A 20,352-nucleotide genomic window follows, 5' to 3' on the forward strand; every position below is an offset into this window, starting at 1 on the left:
AACCCCAGAACTATTGCATTCTTTGCAAAAATGCCAGAAATTCTTTTTGGCTTTGTTTATGTCACTGGTTAACATTGTGTCTCTTAAAATGCTGTTTCTTCTCATCTGTTTAGCATGGAAGGGAAAGTAAAGAAAACTCTGGAAAAGAGTACGTGGAGATTATTCATTTCTCCAGCAGAAATGAGCTGATACAGATGTATCTGATCTAAATATCCCTAAACAATAATGATGAAGGGTGCAGTCTCGGCTCCACATTCAAAGCGTTTCTGCCATGAACTGAGCCATCACCTAAGATGATGACTCCGGGATGCTCAAAACAGGAAAATCCCACAATTCCATTTCTTGCTAAGAAAAGGGTTCATATAGTGAAAATGGTATCATAGCACAGGGAAGTATAAGAGAACAAGGAACTTTTGTTTCCATGGCAATCTGAGCTCCTTCTTCAGACACAGGCACAAAGGCAATATGCTGAATGATTATCTGAAGGTCATGTTGTTCTTACCAGAAGAGTTAGAGAGAACACACCGGACTGACCCCAGTCAGAATGCATGTTGCCTTTCTAACCAGTTAAAATAGGCACTTGCTAAAGGAAGTAATTGCCTCCATTAATATAATCTGTTTATTTTAAAATCTGTTTTCCTCAAGGAAACAGCAGCCTGCTCATGAGGGCAGCTGTTCTTTAGACACATTTTGTATCATTATTTGATATGCTCAGAGACAAATCCTAAGATCCCACGTATTTTTGGCATCCCTCACCTGGTAAAATAACGACATTCCCTTTAAAGTCAAATGCCTCTTGAAAACGAGTAAAATGTCTCCATATGAGAGCTTGCTTTTGTTTCCAGTCATTTTTGCTGTAAGAGGCACTCTTTCAAGGATCTGCCTTATCAACAAGTGCAAACAGGCTTTTAAATGCCTGGATCCCCCAGGGATGCGTGCAGTGTACGCAGGTAAACAGGAGGACAGCTAGCTAGTCTCTGTCTCTTACATATGTAAGAAACAGGCAGCTAAGAGGTGCATAAATGTTAAACGCAGTTTACTTCGTATTTCCCAATGTCAGCTTCAGGTTTCCATTTCCTCTGAGATGGTTTGACCTTGTTGACAGCAGGAATAAATGCTTTATGCGGAAAAGAAAATGACTGTTAAAAAAGTGTAATTCTGTTTTCTTGCTCCATTCTGTGCTCCATGATTTATTGCAGATCTGAAGTACAAAGGAACAGAAACTTTACTGGTGTTCAGAAGGAAAGTTATTTTTAGTGTTGTTTTGTTGCCAAGGCATATAGAAACCTTATGTGCTACCTCAGAAAGTTACCGTGGAATGGCAGTGCAAGAGGGATGCCCATTTCTTCATCTTTTCTTTCCAACCACAAAGCTTTTCTCCAATTAAAAAATGATGCACATATTCCAAAGGAGAAGTCACAGGAGTCACCAAACAGTTTGAAGTTCATTTAAGCACAAATGTGCGATCACTGATTGTGTAATATAAATACAAATGAAGATTTTGGGCCAGGACAGTGATTACACATTCAACTCTGCCTCTTTTCAGGAAAAATGCATTCCTGAATCTGAGCCTTGTGAAGTTACAGTTGTTGACAATCAGAGAGGGAGAAACAAGGCTGCAGAGGTGGGAGGGGAAGACCGTGACACGTAGAGCCCAATTCTTCCAAACACAAACCACTAGTTCCAGTAAAGCCATATATTGTCAAAACGGTATAGGTGAAATAAGAGCTGGGAAACACCATCTTGCGGCATAGGCAAGGCAGGAAAGGGTGGTTCATGTGTGCTCTCCTGCTACTGCACCTGAGCATCTCCAGCTCAGGGTGACATTGGGACTCGTCCAGCTAAAGACAACTTTTTGCCTGTGGCTAGGGGCAAGAGGGAGCTGGGGGTGCCTCTTTTTCCAGTGTCCTGGTTTCAGCTGGGATAGAGTTAATTTTCTTCCTAGTAGTGGGCATAACACTGTGTTTTGGATTTAATATGAGAAGAATGCTGATAACACGCTGATGTTTTAGTTGTTGCTAAGTACTGCTTATGCCAGTCAAGGACTTTTCAGTTTCCCATGCTCTGCCAGGGGCACAAGAAGCTGGGAGGGGGCACAGCCAGAATAGTTGATCCAAACTGCCCCAAGGGCTATTCCATACCATACGGCGTCATGGGCAGTATGGAAACCGGGGGGAGTTGGCTGGGGAGCAGCGATCGCTGCTCGGGAACTGGCTGGGCATCGGTCAGCAGGTGGTGAGCAATTGCATTGTGCATCACTTGCTTTATATATTGTTATTATTATTGTCATTATTATATTGTTATTAGTCATTACTATTTTACTTTTTTTCAATGATTAAACTGTTCTTATCTCAGCCCAGGAGTGTTTCTCACTCTCACTCCTCCGATTCTCTCCCCCATCCCACCGGGGCAGGGGCAGTGAGCGAGCGGCTGCGTGGTGCTGAGCTGCTGCCTTGGGCTGAACCCCGACATCCAGGTGTGTTGTTGAAACTGCCTCAAAATACATCGCTTGAGAAGTGTTAACGCAGCTTAGAGGGTAAACCACCATCTTTCAAATAAATATTTCTTTGGAACAGAGCGGGAAAGCCCAGCTAGTTTGCAGATAACCGCATGTTGTGTTTCACTTCAGCAGGACAAAGATTTAAAGCAAATTGTAGAATAACTTACACACTATCACTGGCATCAGGCCAGGAGGGGAGGATAATGCAAGTTACAGTTGTTCTACAAAAATATTAGTTTGCTTTATCTCCTTCCACATCAGCTGCAAGTTTTTAAAAGCTATTGTGATCCTTCACAGGCAAAAATAAGGAAGAGCCCTTAGGCCAAAAACATCTAAGCCTTCTGTGACCTTAATACTCCTGTGCCACTCTAAGAAGAAAAAAACATGCCCTTTCCTGTAAGTTGTGTGTTACTAGGATGGGAATGGGAGCAAAAAATGGTAAAAACCTCTTACAATGAGGAAGACCAAAATTCTGCCTAGAGACAGACTTTTGTGTGGTTCCAGCCGGCTGGATGTACGCACACCCCAATAGCAGAAGTGGGTCTGGAAGGAGCAGCAGTGCATCCATACACACACCCACAGAAAGTACTAACATTCAGGAGAAAGAAATATAGGGGAGCTGGTTATTGACACAGGACGAGACCTAGGGATAGATATCGATAGGTGTGTTTGGGTGAATAAACCTTTCTTAAGGTAAGTACACAAGGAGCGAAACGAGTGAGCTATTTGTGGCGACTGGGAGGTGCAGGAATGGGTATGGCACTGCCTGAAGTTCTGCAAAGTTCTTACCTGCAGAAGTGGAGGTGTGCAAGCAAACCTGCCGCTCCTTGTATCTCTCCATGTGTCCTTCTGGGTACGTCTTCATGGCTGAGCACAAATTCCTCACCAAGCTTCTCTTCTGGCTCGCGTGTCCCCAGAGGCACGCTCAGGCATGGCTTCTCCTGTTTCCAGCAACGTGCAAGCCCATGTGGTGGCTTTTCACCTCAGCTCACTTCGTGCGGAGGCCCTTGCGGGGCCTCTCAGCTAACTGCAGTGCATGGAAACTTCACCGAGATCTTCACTGCTTTGATGCATTTGTTTGTAATCTGCCAGCAAATCCAGAGATTATTAGGGGTGAGATGAAAGAATGAGATGAAACACTGCTGGCACATGATTTGGCCCCCAGTTTTACCACCAACACGTCACTTAAACAACATGAACATAGAGCAATGAGTTGTTGGGTACACGGATAATAAGGCATTGTGATGAGTGATCTGGGTAACATTGGGGTGGGTATTTGTGTCACTTAAATGTATTTTTTTACATATGTTAAATAACTACAGGACTGGTATTGGTAGAAGATTTTTGCTGCTATACTGCATGCAACTACAGTCACACATCAACATATATACAGCTACTATGCATAACCACCTATTAAAGAGGTCCAAATCCAATATGACACATTGTTATAGTATATAGGATAAATTAGAGACACACCCCCCCCCCCAGTTGTCTCTTTATAGACAAGGTACTATTTTATAGAACCAGACTGTTCTATGTGAAAGAAAAGACATGATGTTTATACACATACATTATTGAAATGTACACATATAAAGCTGCCAAAAGCAAATAATGTAAAATTCCCCCAAATTGCATTCCTCAGGTCTTTAATTAATGTACATTTGACTCTATACTTTATGAAAATACTTCTTGTTATGCTTGGAAATGTAAATCCTCTTCCATTTCTATGTATCCTTCTTCGACCATTGCAATGAGTTAAATAATAATTTGCAGCTAAAACTCCTTTAGTTACTGAAAAAATAGGTCATTAATGATGTCATGGAGAAGTCTTGAATGTCCACAATGTTTGCAAAAGAGTGACTGTGCTGCAAACGGTAACAAAATTACAGACATTTTCTGTAGCTTGTGCTCTGCCCTCAGACGTTAGGACCAAGGGAGGAGAGGACTCGATACTTTGGAAAGGGAAAACAAAGTAAGAACATCTGTGAAATCGCTAAGACGGGATATCCAGGATATTCAGCCTGCCCCTGAATACAGAGAACAAGCAGTCTGTTTCACACACTGTATCCAGTGGGTCTTAGCTCCCACACTTCAGCCAGTCACTGCACACTCTGTGCCAAAGGTGACAAAGCCATCTATTCCAGATAAAACTGTCTGAAAAGTTTGATGTGAAGCAGTTTTCCATTAAAGGATTTAAAAAAAAAAATTCTAATTGAGTACATCAGTGAAAAAGCAAAGTATCTTTTATTCTAGTTTTAGAAAATGAAAATTCCTATATTTAAAATAGAAAAAGTCATAATTTTCAGGTTGAAAAAAATGTAAAGCTGAAGAATGAAAATAGAATTGCTAGCGAAAAACATATTTTAATTTGTCAAAAAAGAATGACAACGGACACAACATAATCACTAAATTGCTTTTGAGATAGTGACTAAGAAAGCAAGGATGATCATTAAATATATGGGACTGGATCACCCACAGTCTGCAACCCAAATATACCAAAAGATATAGGTACTGAGATATGAAATTATGCTTATTATGGTAATAAAGTTATGAGAGACACACATGAAATGTGATTGCAAAGGCAGAATAAGGAGTGGGGTAACAGCTGTAATACTTTCTCTTAGATGACTGGACAATGGGGAGAAATACAATATACATGATGAAAACATAAGCTGGTATTTTCAGCACGGGAGTAAGGATTCATATTTCATGCGAGCCAACTGCTGCACATTTCCTTCAGCACCAAAGGTTATTTTAGAGGTATGAAAAAGATGAAAGATAAGATTTTATTCTCAGACAAATTGATTCCATGAACGACACTGGGTCGCATGTGTGCAGCTGCTAGCAGAGTACATCCTAATCTGTTTAGAAGATGTTTCAGAGAGAACAGAAGTCAGGATCATTCCAAAAAGAGGGGGGGAAAAGGGCCACCGATGAAACATATCTTCCTGGTTTTCAGCTGGGTTGAGTCCAGGGAGTTCCTATATACCCTAGGAGAAGCCTCTCATAAATTGGCACACGCTATGTGTTGAGATATATGAGCTATATATAAACTATATATATAAAAACATATATATGTAAACTATATATATATAAAAAAATATATATCTAAACTAAGTTACATATAAACTGTATATAACTTATATATGTTTAAACTAATATAAACAAGGGAGGCTGAGCTCGGTGCTGGAGAGGGATCCCACATTTGTAAAAGCAAAAAAGAAAAAAACATACCATGAAAGGGAATATAGCACAACATATATGGAATGAGGCTTATTTACCATAGATCCACAGCACACGTATCTTCATGTATGCCCAGGGTCAAAGCACAGGCAGATGAAGCCTGCCAGGCTCGGGCAGGGCTCATTCCCGGCTCTGTGTGCCCACCCGTATCTGCACAGGGTCTCCTGGGGGAGGGAAACGCTTTTGTACGCCGGCTGGGAGGCGAAGGCTGGCTGCCAAGTTTACTTTTCTTTGAATAAGTGCTCTCTCGGATTAGCTGCGTGCGGGAAGACTGAAGAAACTGTTAGGGGATTTAGGTGAAACTGTCTAGTAACTCTGGTTTTGGAAGAAAGCAGCAACACCACCAACAAAAAAAGAAAGGCAGGAGAGGAAAAGCAGCAAGCTAACCGTGCTGGAGATCCCACCTGCCAAATGCCGGCGGAGCGGAGCGCTTGTCCGTCTGTCTGGCTGGTGAGCCCGACGATCACATGCATCCCCGTCCTGCCCCCTCCCTCCGCAGCCCTCCATCCCACTGCGCTCCTCGCAACTTTTGCAAAACTAGCCCAAAGCGGAGGCGCTTTTCGCAGGCAGGCTCCTTTAGCCCTCTGCGTCTCCTGGGGGGGGCTTGCCAGCTGCCAAGGCTCTCTGTTTTCCCTGTTTCCAAATAAAGTTCTGGGACTTGCAGAGGAGATTTCTGCAAAAGCAAACGATAATGATTGCCCTTAGCAAGAAAGGCTCATGTTCTTCTCAACTCTGCCTCGCTCTCTACGCCTTTGGGCTGGCATTGCTGGGGGATGTGTCCCGAGCTGTACCCATGGACGATCAGGATTATTACCTGCAGGAGATTAGCAACAGGGATCATTATTATTCCTTTCCATATCCCGGTGAAGAGTTTTTTCCTTTCACGGAGCAACCTGGAGAGGAAGGACCTATCCGTGCTGCAGAGACAGAGGAGCACCCAGGGTTCAAACCGAGCAGGAAAGAGTTAAAACCGAAGAAAAGCAACAAAAAAGGAAAAGCCATTCTTGAAACTCCACCAGGTAACTTTCCACCTCCTCCTCCAGAGCTTGGAGTCTGCTGAATCTCATGCTGACTGTGACTTTTAGCATTAATGAATATCCAGTTAATGGCAGTCTTGGTAATAATAACAATAAATGTGCTCGTGGTGATGACGATGGCAACCCATTAATTTTTAATATCCCACCGAACAGATCTACAGAGCTTTTATAGGCTTTTTAACCCTTTCCTCATCAAGTACAAAGATTTCAGAGTGGTAATGTATTAATTATGCTGCATTCTGGTTAATATATGGACTTTTCCTTCTTAATTACACTTGACAACTGGCTTGCTGTTAAAGCTGCTGGTCTATAAGCAAAAGAAGAGACACAAATGCCATAGTAAAAGCTGATTGTATATGGTGACACCCTACTTCACCCCTTGTCATTTTAATGTAAGACAGGTACCTGAATTAATTTTACTTATAAACCTGTGAATTTCTTTGAGGTTTCACTTTAAAGCCCTCCAGAGGAAGAGATGTAAACAAAGATCTTCCTGTAAATGACTAAGCCATAACAAGATCAGTTTAATTCCTGACCTGTAAAATCAAGAAGTTAAACAGCAGCAAAAATGCCTTATAATAAAAAAGGCCACCCTTAATGCCATTTTCTGCATTTGACTGGATGAAAATATGCAATTATTAAAGTTTGCAGAAACTTGATCAGCTTTTACCATCCAATTGTTCCCATTAAGAGCTAATTGCACCCCCCTGAAAGAAGAGTAATTTCTTCCCGTGTTTCCCGAATGCATGGTAGGTGCTTTACTGGTTTGGGACACTTAGGAGTGAGTTTGGCCCATGTGATGAACTTTTGGGTTGTAAAATTTGGGGCCAAATCCCACTCCCCTACAGCTGAACTCCCCTTTACTTCAGAAGGAAATTTTAATGTTAACAGCTGGAGCATATGGCACAGAGTTTGCAATTTAGAGCCATTAATACATGCAGTACAGCAAAACAGAGCATCAAGGGTTGCAGAGTGACATTAACTTTTCCCAGTTATGTCTAGCAGATAGTAAACAAAGGCTTTTCAATTAAAGTTAACACCAACAGAAATTAATTAGCCTTTGATTAGCAAAGATGTGAGGTTTTATGATAATTAATAGTGACAAGAAAATACCACTTCTGAAACCTGGAAAACCGTCTGTGGGACAGGCAGTCTGGATTGCTGGTGTAACTCAGAGCTGAAATCAGGGATGACAGCAAATGTACCTTGTCCAGGGGAGCAGGGACACGGGACATCTGTGCCCTTGGCTCCATCGGGGCCAGCAGCATCCCCAGCTTATTAAGTTTATCATCTAACCACAGGCAACACATGGATTTTAAAGCTACTTAATTAGGTACCAGGCTTTTTCTTCTTCGGTGTGATGGAGGCATTACAGATTTCCAGCCTGCAGTGGGATGTGCTGCAGTTCAGCTCTGCTTTCACCTTCCCCATTGGCTTTTTCTCAATTTCCCCAGCACCATGGCTTCACACATACTCCACCAAACATGGAGCACCATGACAGTGATGAGGATAGCATCCAATCTGTGAGGGCAATGTTCATTTATCTTTACAGACAGGCATCTTCCTCGTTCCCCACCCACTGCACTGAGCACCTTCCACGTGCAGAGAAGGCAGCAGCCGTACCAGTAGCTACCTCCATCATTGTGGAGCACCCATCCCTTCCAAACCGGGTTTGGATTATGCACTGTAGACACAGCAGTACAAAATTCAAAATATATTACACTGCTGACCTGCCAGGGAGCATACTGAGGTCTTAGAGGCAGTCTGAATTTGGTCATTTCCTAAGAATGTTTGATTTTACAAATGGAATCACATTCATTTTTCTATACAGGAAATTATGGAATTAGAAAGGGGAAAAAAAGACCTCGTCAAACCTGCCCCAGAAAACACCCCATTGTGTGCCAGCCAATTGACTTGCACAAGATTCATCTTCTAATTTACTGCTTTTTACTTTCCACCCTACCTGACTGTCTGAGTCCAGGGAGTCATTTTATTTCTGCATTGAGTCAGGTGAGGTCCTTCCTCAGCCTCCTCCTCTTCCTCGGCATGGCCAAGCACAAGGCGAGCACGGGAGAGGTTCATGATGCACCACCAAAAGCAGCTGGAAATAGCTCAGTCCCTCCTTCCACAGCAGGCATGCACTCTTTTGACACCACTGAGCTACCAAGCTGCAAGATTTCACCAGCCACATGCAACAAGAGGTTTTAAAGCCTATAAGCTTTTAAAAAAATAGCCAGAGCTGCAACAAACAACTGATCCCCTCCACCAAACTTTCACTCCTTGCTCCAGCACATGAAGACTTGACACCAACTCAACAAACTGGTTGTTAGACTTACTTTAATATGGGAAAATGCAGTGTATTTTCTCGGGAGCAGCTGAACTATTTTAACTGAAATAGCCATAATAAGCCGTAAAGCAAACACCCAACAAAGAGAATGGTTGCCATTTGTTAAAGATGTAAGCAAACCCAGGAGGTTTTTAGCAGAAAGTTTCAGGCACTTTTAACCGCAGACAGTGTTAAAAGTTCTGGCTATAATGTTCTAAATTTCTCCTTTCTCCTCTCCCAAAGGCAGGCAAGGGCCAGGTCCTGCCCAGCGCAGTGACTCCAATGCTTAGTGCCATGTCACCATGTCACTGGGGATCAGTTTGAAATGAAGATCTGAAAATCTGGCCCCTCACTGAGATGCCTAAATAATAATACATACCTATAATTTCTCACGTTTGGCCTGTTAAGAGGACAGCTAGAAATGATAACAGCAGTTGCCAAACAGATATCCATGAATAGTAACTATAAATCTGGGTGTGTAAATCTGTGTTGGATATATATATGTATACATTGATGTGTTTAAACATATATCCAGAACTGGAATTAATTTATTGGACAGGCAGTAAATACAAAAATTTGCTTTTTGTGAAGCTTGCTGGCAGCCGGGCATGCGGGATTAATTAATTGTAACAAACAATAGCCTGGCTGGGAGCTGGGATGAAGAAAGCGGAGGAACAGGAACGTGTGATCTGCCCTTTGGCTGAGCAGCTGGTACTGATCAGCCCAAGCTTTGAATCAAAGTTGAAATCAAACATAGCAGTCTGAAGGACACGGCACATAACAGATGACAGAGACTCGAATTATTTAAGCTAATTACTGAAGGTGGTGAGAATATAGATATTTTCAATCTGTGAAATATTCACGTAGAAAGAAACCCTCTTGATGCCAGTGGGGTTGCAATGTTTGTTTTTCTTTAAAAAAGTATTATTAGAATCAATATTTGCAAATACTCGATTCAGATAACAGTTAAAAATATTAGTCTGCCTCCTTGCCCTTTAAATGACTCATAAATGAAGTGGTACCAGGTCATCCTTGGAAGGTAAACAGTTGGATTGACAGGTTTCTGTACATACATATTTCCATTTTCTAATTCCATCCTTGTTTATTCAGGCCTCTGTCCAAAGCCCATTCAAATCAGCGGAAAGAGTCTTGTTAACATCAATGTTTTTCTTTTATGAGGCCTTTAATGGAGTTTAATATATGCATATATGCCGCCTCAGGTACCATCTGTGGGGCAGACCCCTACAAATGCTTTGGGGGTCTGTCTGCATGCACTGAGAGGTTTATGGGGCTGACTCAGTGCTGCACATTGTTCTGGGTCATGACTGCACTGTTCCCACTGTCAATCCTATTGCACCCAAATTTGCCACAATTAAATCTGTAATTATTTTGATTTGATTTACAAAACTTATACTTGTTACAGTAGTTCTTGTTCTGGCCCTACCTCAATTCTGACTGCCTTTAGAAAGTAAAGGAGTGATGTTTATTTATATGGCAGTGCTCAGAAAGGGTTTTAGTGCACATGTATTCTGTATTTCATGGGTCTTCCAGTGTTTGCTCTCTGTGCAATCCAATGTACATGTCTGTGTAGTAGGCATGATTTCCTTTGTCTTCTCTTATCTGTTGCTTTCCCCAGGCTTAATGAAACTCTTCAGATGCATCACTGTTTACTCGCCCTGTATTTGTTTATTTTTGTGTAATGTTGCCACCTGTTCAGCAATGTAATCCTTAAGGTTTTTGGTTTGTGGGTTTTTTTCATTTATGTAGGGCACAGGAATCTCTTGGATGGGTCAGGATCTCATCGGACCAGGTGTCATAGAATCATAGAATCATAGAATCATTTAGGTTGGAAAAGACCTTCAAGATCATCCAGTCCAACCATTAACCTAACACTACCAAGTCCACCACTAAACCAATTCAGGGCAGAGTAGCAATTTCATGTTTCCTGGCTTGGTGGCTGGATCATTTATAATGAAAGTTAAAACTAGGAATCTAAACCATGTCCCCAAGTACCACGTCTGCCCATTTTTTGAACACTTCCAGTGTCTGACAAGGAGTCAGTGAGGGAAGGCAAAAAGAGGATAAAATGACCAATGCAAGCAACCATGAAAACTATCTTGCAGAAAGACTTTGAATGTATAAAAATAGACTGATAGTACATTAATTGAGTTGTTTATCAAGATATGACATAATGAAGGCTTGGGGAGACATCAATGAGTGAATAAGGAGGAAAAGCTGAATCATAGAGATGTTACTCAGGGAAAACCAGCAAGATTTTGTTGTAAAATGACGATGAAGATCTGAAGAGAGTGCAGAGTTAAAAACATGACAAGTTTATGGTGTTACTGGCATTTGAGTGGTGAATTTGTTCACTAGGCAGGAGGTAGGAGAGAGTGATATATAAGACATTGAACTGATAGCTGAAAGCACTTAAGAAGAGGTCACCAAGATACACCAGGTTTCCAGCTAGAACAGAAGAGAACATAGAAGGAAAAGGTAGCCTGTGAATCAGCATAGCTTGCCAAAATTGTGGGTTTGGATGGGATTAGCTAGAGCAAAGACGGAAAGGTGGGAGACTAAAAACAGACAGGCAGGCTGAAGGCGTACCTAGAGAGTTAGGAGGAAGTCTAGGAGCAAAGGGAGTCATCGAAGTCAAAGCTTTCCAAAGAAGTTTGAAGTCCAGCGTGTTGAACTTTGCTGGCTTGTTGAAGATGGGTAATGCCTCAGAGCTCTGGCTAGGAAGAAGTCATTAGAAACATTGGCAAGGTGCCTTTGAGTGGAGTGCAAGGGCTGAAAGCCAGGCGGGGCGGGTGACTGGCGTGGGCCCGGCAGGGAGCAGAGCCAGCAGTGGCTTTCAGCAGCGTGTCAAGGGAACTTAGAGGGAAAGTGTGAAGGGAAACGGGGCAGGAGCTGGAAATACAAAAGAGATTCACAGGAAACAGGCTTTTGGGTTAGGGAACTGAATCAGAGGGTAGAATGAAGGTTGGGGGATGACTGTGTACATGGGCTGGTATTTAAGTGAAGGTTATTCAGTGAGAAACGACTCGTACAGAAACTAAGAAGAAATAAGTATAGAATTACCCATGTGCTGGGTAATTACCAGTGCTGCTGCTTTCTAGCGCATTGGTATCCTCTCTCTTAAACTTTATAGCTGGCTTCCATTCCTGAGAAGCCCAGAGAAAATGGAGCGCTCCTGTGACCTAGAATACAGATTGTAATTTTAAAGCTTTTGCTTAAACTTCTTATACTACCAACTTGTAAGAATGAACTCATTGGCCCTAGGTGCATATCCCATGAATTTTAATATGACCTGTATCTCGTCCTAATTGCCAGATGTGACAAGCAAAGATGAAAACATGTGGCTTTTAATGAGCTTTCTTTCATCTACCAGCTTCTATTTTCTCCTCAGCACTTCTACAAATACGTAGAATAACGAAATGTAACATAGCTGTTCCATTTAAGAGCCCATCCTTTAAAGAATGTCACAACAAAAGAGGAAAAAGGATGACTAAGAATGAATAATGAGCAATGCCCTCCAAATTGGCCAAACCTTTTTGATTAGCATCTTTCCTTATCCATGAATATGGATTGCTTCAATGAATAACGCAACATGAGAAAAAAAAAAATCAGAATAAACACATTTGATTATGCTGGAGAAAACAGTTTCTTATGATAATTCTCCTAGCAGTCTTCTCTGAATTCAAACTAATTTTTAAGGTGAGAAGAATACCTCTTTAAAAAAAGGATGGTTTCATTGAATAGATTTTAATAGTATGAACCTGAGTCTAGACTTGTTCCTGAAATGGCAACATATTACGAGTCACTCATTATTTGATTTCATTCTTGGTTTTTAATGTTATTCTCTGTTCAGTGAGCTGGCTAGACAGGTCAATCTGACGGTTCACAATCAAATTTCACTTATTTCTTTTGGGTTTGGAATGAAGACTTCTGTCAGCTCTGTGAATTTAGAATCTGTCAAAAAGACGAAGCAGTGGAAGGTGCGGTGCAGAAGCAGCAATTTATTGAATTTTCAACATCTGAGCCTTTTCTTCCTGGGATTTTTGAGGCTTGCCCAATTCATTGTCTGTGTAAAAAGCAGACTACCAACAGATTTGTTGTCTGGGTACAGAGCTGAGCTTTGATTGTCATATTCACATATAGTGGGTCCTTGTACTTGTATTATTCCTATGCAAAGGATGCATCAGATCTGGTCTTCTTGTCAGGCCTCTGGTGAGGTTATGCCTTGTGGTACTGCTAGTTTTATAAAGCAAGGCTTTTTGAAATGAACATATAAATATGTGCCTTTAACATTAGGTTTTCGGGTACTCAAGGAAAACAGGAACAAGCAAAGCTCTGATGTAGCCAAAATTATTTGCCTTTTAAAATCCAGTGATTACACATGCAAAACACTCCATAGCCTTTACTCAGCTCAAACAAACATTCACCAAGAGAAAACAGATGATTGGAATAATCACTCATGTTAGAAACAGACAATCACCTTTAATCTTTCTGTCCCTGGGAGCTCCCTTAATGGACAGTTCGGTCCTATTTAATTCAATAGGCCATGAATCAAAGACAGCATTCAAGTTTCCTTCATTTTTCCGTGGGATTTCATTCAGGGATGGTCATGGCCATCATATCTGTGCAGTCACATCTCCAGTGTAGAAGTTACTTCTCAGTAACCTGCCTTAACACACTATCCATGTCCAAGCTGCCAGGCCGAAAAGGACCTGGGGGTGTCGGTTGACAGCCGGCTGAACACGAGCCAGCAGTGTGCCCAGGTGGCCAAGAAGGCCAACAGCATCCTGCCTTGTATCAGGAATAGTGTGGCCAGCAGGAGCAGGGAGGTGATTGTTCCCCTGTACTCGGCGCTGGTGAGGCCGCACCTGGAATACTGTGTCCAGTTTTGGGCCCCTCACTACAAGAAAGACCTTGAGGTGCTGGAGCATGTCCAGAGAAGGGCAACAAAGCTGGTGAAGGGTCTGGAGCACAGGCTTTATGAGGAGCGGCTGAGGGAACTGGGGCTGTTTAGTCTGGAGAAGAGGAGGCTGAGGGGAGACCTTATCGCTCTCTACAACTACCCGAAAGGAGGGTGTAGTGAGGTGGGTGTTGGTCTCTTCTCCCAAGTAGTTAGAGATAGGATGAGAGGAAATGGGCTTAAGCTGCGCCAGGGGAGGTTTAGGTTGGAAATTAGGAAAAATTTCTTTACGGAAAGGGTGGTCAAGAATTGGAACAGGCTGCCCAGAGAAGTGGTGGAGTCACCATCCCTGGAAGTGTTCAAAAAACGAGTAGATGTGGCACTTCGGGACATGGTTTAGTCTAGTCTACCCTTGATTGGTTTAGAGTGGACTTGGTAGTGTTAGGTTAATGGTTGGACTGGATGATCTTAAAGGTCTTTTCCAACCTAAACGATTCTATGATTCTATGATTCTATGATTCTAAGCAAGAATAAAGTGCATGGACAATGGAATAAGGGCATTTAGAAGACGTTGTGGCCAGCCCCAAGACAGGTACCTAACACTGCTGCTGTCTGATTATTTTGCTAAAGGGCACTTCTTTTCCTGAGCCACAGATGATGCTGTGCTCACTCAGCACCACAGCTACCTCTTTCAGGGAGTTCCCTAGCTCCTTGGAAAGCCTTTCTCTGGCTATATCTGTTGACTTTCAAAGGTGTGTGGTGGGGTTTTCGCATAGCTGATCAAGTAACACAAACCGCCTACATTAAACCCTTAGTGAAATAGACTGCAATGGTAATTCATTACTTCTGAGGCAAATACATTTCTTATTTCCACGTAGCGCAGCAAAAGGAACATTTATGATTCCATTCCCCTGTGGTTTTATGATCCCAGTGTGGGGAAGAACAGGGTACTTGGGGTCTGCTCTGTGCTGGAAGGGATGGAGCACCATCAGAGAGGAGCAAGGCATTTTGCTCTTCGTGCAGTCACCAGGCAGTGCTAAATCATCTTGACAGGTGTAAAAGGAAAACTGTTTCTCTTTTCTACCCATAGCTAAAAATGCCAACAAAGAAAGGTGAGAAAAACAAGAGGGGGAATGAAGAGATGCCAGATGGTGACTCTGAGAGTCAAAGTGCCTATGAAAATATCAGAGGAAGTATGTGGGGATCATTTAAAGCATCTTTGGAGTACTTGGGTTGAGCTGTTAATCTCTCTAGCCCTGTTTGAATTAAATTACAAAGGATAGCCTGGTGAGTCTGCTGACAGATATCTAAGTCCTCTTTTGGACAAAAAATAGTTCCCTTCTGGTGGGTAACATACTTGCATTGGCAAGCATGGATTTGTACCATGTTATTATAGGTTAAATGGAGATGAGGAAAAATAAGCATTCCATTCCTTATTGCCACAGTCATCTACATCATTGTTCTAAACAAAAACAGGCTTTAAAGTGACTTTCTGATTCTGGAGGGGTGTTTAAAGGAGCAGTCTTATAAATGGGAATCCGGCCCAATACACTGCAAAGTATATTTTACAAGAATGTCTTGTAAAAAATTATATGAGATGCTACTAATATGTCAGAGCTGAAGGAACACGCTTTACTCTTGGATTAGGAAGAGTGAATGATTTCCTATTCTGACACATGAGTGAGCCCCAAACCTGTGTTGCATGGTCTGGGTGGGGCTGCACCACACTGGGTCCACTGGGGTTTGATATTGCAAAAAATCGCAAAAAAGTTGGCAAGCTTCAGCAGACCACAGTGACTTCCAGTAACTATTGTTCATGGGTGAATTGAATATCTGATTTAGTAGGGAAAGCACCCAGATACAGTATTAATCTTCTGTTTATTTGTGGTTATTTACAGTGTGGGAATCCTGTAAATGTACAGGTCTGTAAATAATAGTAAATAATACAGTTCTACTCCTGCTTTCACAAAAGCCTTAGCAGGATGCTGTATTTGCAAATTTGCTGCTGCATCCAACAGTTCAGTCCAAACACGGAATGTAATAAAAGTTGTTGTATACATAAATTAGACATAGTTCATGTACGGGCAGCTTACACTTCCTTTTACTTTTTTCTGCTACACAGTATAACTGCTCTGTAGTTTCTAGCTACATATTACTTTCAAAGTGAATAGTGTACCTGATTAATTTAGCACTCTTTTTTTTTGGTTAATCACTTAAAGATCTGGTTGGGGGTTTCTCTTTTTTTTCATTAGCATGATTTGCCTGACAGACTTCTTGTATGACTATACGTCAGCCTTGGGCTGCTTGTGTGTTATGTGAGGTGTGTACCTGGCAATAGCGTTATTCTGCTATAATCAATGTCATTCTCAAGGACTAAGTTCAACTAACAAAGCAACTTAAATCTTCATGAAGTCGATATTAAAGGGTTATGTGCATTTTTATATTTATAAACTTCTAAAAATACAGGAGTTTCGAAAGAGGTGTAGTCTTGTGCTCAAGACAACAGATTAATATCTAAGAGAGAAGCTCCTGTCCTTAGAAATATGTCCACAGATAGTGATGGTTTTGGTAGTGGTGATTGAAACTGTAGTTGATATTTCTCTATTTCATCCATTGGGAATTAATACAAATATCAAAATAATCATCAGGGCAGGGTTTCTCATTCCCTATCCCTTAGGTTGGAGCATCACGCTCATCTTAGTTCTCCAGCCCCCATTCAGCTCCTTCTGAGCTTTATGAAAAGAGGAGTATCTCCTGTAGCGTGGGGTAAGAGCACCTGTGATACAACCTTGATGTTCAGCAACTTTCCCTGCGAGATGTGCTTTCACATCAGCAATGAGAGTGCTTTAGCCATCTGGGCAATCGTTGGAAGTCAGGTAAAGGGAAACATCCTCTTCTATTGCTATTTCTGGTGGCCATGTTTCACCCAGAACCTCGAATGCTGGACTTGTTTGCAGGGTACTGATCAGTTCAGGAAATGTGGAAAGACAAATGCTTAGTTTTGAATCCTAGTACATGGTAGACAGATCTTCACCATCCAGAAGAAGACACTACTGCATACGCCCCAAAGCTGAAACCTAGGTACAGCATTCAGCTGTTCTATAATGGGACTCGGTTGGGCTTAAGCACCAGACTCCTGTGTTCAGCTTGTTCTTTTGGACCTCAGTAGCTCATCCAGATAATGTGATAATGTCTAACAGAGCTTCCTAAATCTGTTTGCTTAAATTATGGGGCTTGAGCACTTCCTGTAGATGATTTCTTCCTCACACTCCCATGTATCACAAATTTACTGCTTTTCTTGGCATTTCCCTTCTTTTTGGCTCTACGAGATTGGCTGGATTGGCTCCCTGGCTGGGACCTAAAAGGGAACCTGAGGGGGAACTCCAAATGTCCCTGCTTGATTTCCAGAGTTTTCTTTGGCCTATGGAGGGGCTCAGGAGGTCTGCAGCCTCTGTTGTCCTCAGATTTGCCTTTCACCTGTTTTCTCATATGAACTTTAGAAAGCAGAACAGTCTCCCATTTCAAGGGGAGTTACATTTGACAAGAGACTACAGAGCAAGGCCAAGTATCTCCTTCCTCTAACACATCCAAGATTTACTGTAAGCTGCCTGAGTGTATGCTGGGGAACGGTGTTGTTTGCAATGGGAGCAACTGAAAACCATCTTTCTCATTCTTTCCCAGAAATCAGAGTGGTTTTATGTTCTCCTCTTCAGAGATATAGTGTTTTATGGTGACAAGTTTATGGCTGCTCTCTACTGTCAGGGTCCTCCTAAAACATCTGTCAAATGAAGGGAAAAGTTCAAAGTATCTTAGAAGAGCAGATCTCAAATCTGGATGTAAGCACTCCCTACCACCACCATTGTGACCACCCTTTATGCCAGATTTGGCTTTAACTCTTTTTTTCCCAAGACCATTTTCAATAGTGTAATGAGTTTGCCCCATACACATCACAGAGGATGTCTGAACACCAGACCAGATTTCAACCCTCCCAAAAATTTAACATTGGCTTAGAGCAGAAATTTCGATTTCAACCAAACAGCTTTGCACATGCAGTTGCCTAAAAGTAGAACTGAAAATTTCAGCCTTTGACAACTTTTTTCTCTTTTTCCCCTTAATTGCTTATGTACTGAGAAGTTACAGAAAACATTTCAGAAACAGTTAGAATTATATTTGCCATCACAAGCTGGATGGCAAGTACTCTACCCCAAAGGATAGACCCAGTTTTATCCCACAGAGTATTTAAACCAATTTAAACCGCACTTTCTTTACATGTTTTAAATTCCAAGCAAAAATTCATCGAGAACTCTGCCAAAAGTATGTCTGGGTTATGTATGGCCTATATACATGGCTAGAGGGAAGGCTGGAATTTCCCATAGTAAATCTGGACCCAGATCTGCTCCAGGATGCGGGTGACCCAGCAGCATGGGACGTGCTCCAGTCTTCAGTGCATGCCACTGGAGCAGGAGGCTTCCCCTAAGGTGAGGCAGTAGCTCTTATGCTGCAGGAGAGGAGAGGAGAGGAGAGGAGAGGAGAGGAGAGGAGAGGAGAGGAGAGGAGAGGAGAGGAGAGGAGAGGAGAGGAGAGGAGAGGAGAGGAGAGGAGAGGAGAGGAGAGGAGAGGAGAGGAGAGGAGAGGAGAGGAGAGGAGAGGAGAGGAGAGGAGAGGAGGAGTAGCCAGGGCTAGTCATAGCCAGGGTCCAGCACATAACCCAGCTAAGACAAAGAGTATAATTGCTTACAGCTCTTTTGGTGGATATTTTTTTCTTCTGGCTCCTCTGGATGCTTTTGGATTCCAGCAGAGCACTGCAGTCCAAAACACTTGCAGGCTCCTCAGATGAGTGTCTGATATCTGGTTCAGTTCCTTTGCATTGGGTATTTCATTAGATATATGTAAGTGACAAAAAGGGGTCTCAAAAAATCTTGTTTCCATCTTGTAGTGGAACAGCTGACTGGGGGATCATATACAGAGGCAGAAACCTATGAGTCTTCTTCCAAAGACTTTTGAAAATGCTGACAAAGTGAGTCCAGGTACTGCAGAGGTCCAGAGGTGGGTGGGATGCACAGGACTCAGAGAAGAAAATGGATAAATTCCTCAGTTGCCAAACTTGCAGCCCAGGAGGAATGAGGGTTGAGGTATCTGGTCACTGAAATCACAAAATATAGTATCTGTTCCCTGCCTAAATGACTGTATTCTTTATTTAAAAAGAGAAGAAAATATGAGCGGTTATATACTCTTGATCCAATTTGCCTGAAAAACTACTGCTTGTTGCTTAGGATATGAAAACACTGCTACAAAAAAATGAGTGATGTTTATCTTCAAGCAATCGTTCAAGTCCATAATGAACAAAGAGCAAAGTTCTCAGTCAGTAGCTGAAGGCATTCAGTGTTATTTTAAACTATTAAATGAAAGGGTGGGGGGGAAGTCTTGTTAGGTCTACTTTCTAAATAATCCAAATCCTGATGAAGACTGGTAGCATGTGGAATACAAAATATTGCAGACACCTCTGAATTGTTTTATATTGATAATATGCAAACAGCAAATACATACTTGGGGTTTTTTGATACTTGAATGCTAGTCAAATGGCAATCATACTGACTGATTGAGCGAGAGCCCCTGCACTCTTACAACAGGGATAGAATGGGAAACTTTTCAAAATATGAATAAAAAATGCTAGTATGGAGTTACGCAGCTAAAATGCCACAGAGCTTTTTGAGAAAGTGGAGAGAAAATAGCACAGACCTATTCCTCTGCAAAACTGTTCCATATCTCTGTTCATTAATCCTGAATCTGATTTTTTTTCTCCAAATTAACAAGTTGAAAAATGGGGGTTTTTTTTAAGCTCAGGGAAGCTTGCCTTGAAGCTTTCCCTATTCCATGCCCCCCCCCCCCCCCCCCCGCCCCGCCTTTTCTAGTGCAGAATACCTATGCTTACTAAATACTTCCAGCTCCTGTGGGAGGGAAGGAGGATGGGCTCTCCAAGGCAGCAGTTGTGTTAATGATAAGTCCCAAATCATAGCCTGCACTTTTCACATTAGCACATCCATGTTTTACAGTGGAGACGAGGGCTTTGTTGGTGCCAACACGGGCTATCGCTAGCACGACACTGTTCTCTGGGGAAAGGATGTCAAACCTCGCTGGGCAAGTAGTATAAATTAGGGTTTATTTGAATACTTTTCTGAGCAGTCCTCATAGGGTCCACAGGCTGGTAAGTGCATTGCCTTCGGTTTGGGTCTTTGGGCTTTCTGACTTGAGCAAGCAGCCATGCATACGTGCAATTTTAAACTCACTAATAACTCCCATTTCATATCATTTGAAGCTTCTGACACAC

The 20,352-nt window shown here is 42.1% G+C and overlaps 1 protein-coding gene across 1 annotated transcript in view; it reads left to right on the forward strand.

Annotated features, from left to right (window-relative positions):
- The first annotated feature begins 6,422 nt into the window (after positions 1-6,422).
- Positions 6,423-20,352, forward strand: part of CPXM2 (carboxypeptidase X, M14 family member 2) — a 78,950-nt gene continuing 65,020 nt past the window's right edge. Inside the window, exon 1 of the mRNA XM_075717571.1 lies at positions 6,423-6,762. Within this exon, the coding sequence (XP_075573686.1) occupies positions 6,435-6,762 (328 nt within the window). The 5' untranslated portion in view covers positions 6,423-6,434. The remainder of the gene's footprint in view (positions 6,763-20,352) is intronic.

This window comes from Pelecanus crispus, chromosome 10 (genome assembly GCF_030463565.1).
Source record: "Pelecanus crispus isolate bPelCri1 chromosome 10, bPelCri1.pri, whole genome shotgun sequence".
In the NCBI taxonomy this organism is placed as follows: domain Eukaryota; kingdom Metazoa; phylum Chordata; class Aves; order Pelecaniformes; family Pelecanidae; genus Pelecanus; species Pelecanus crispus.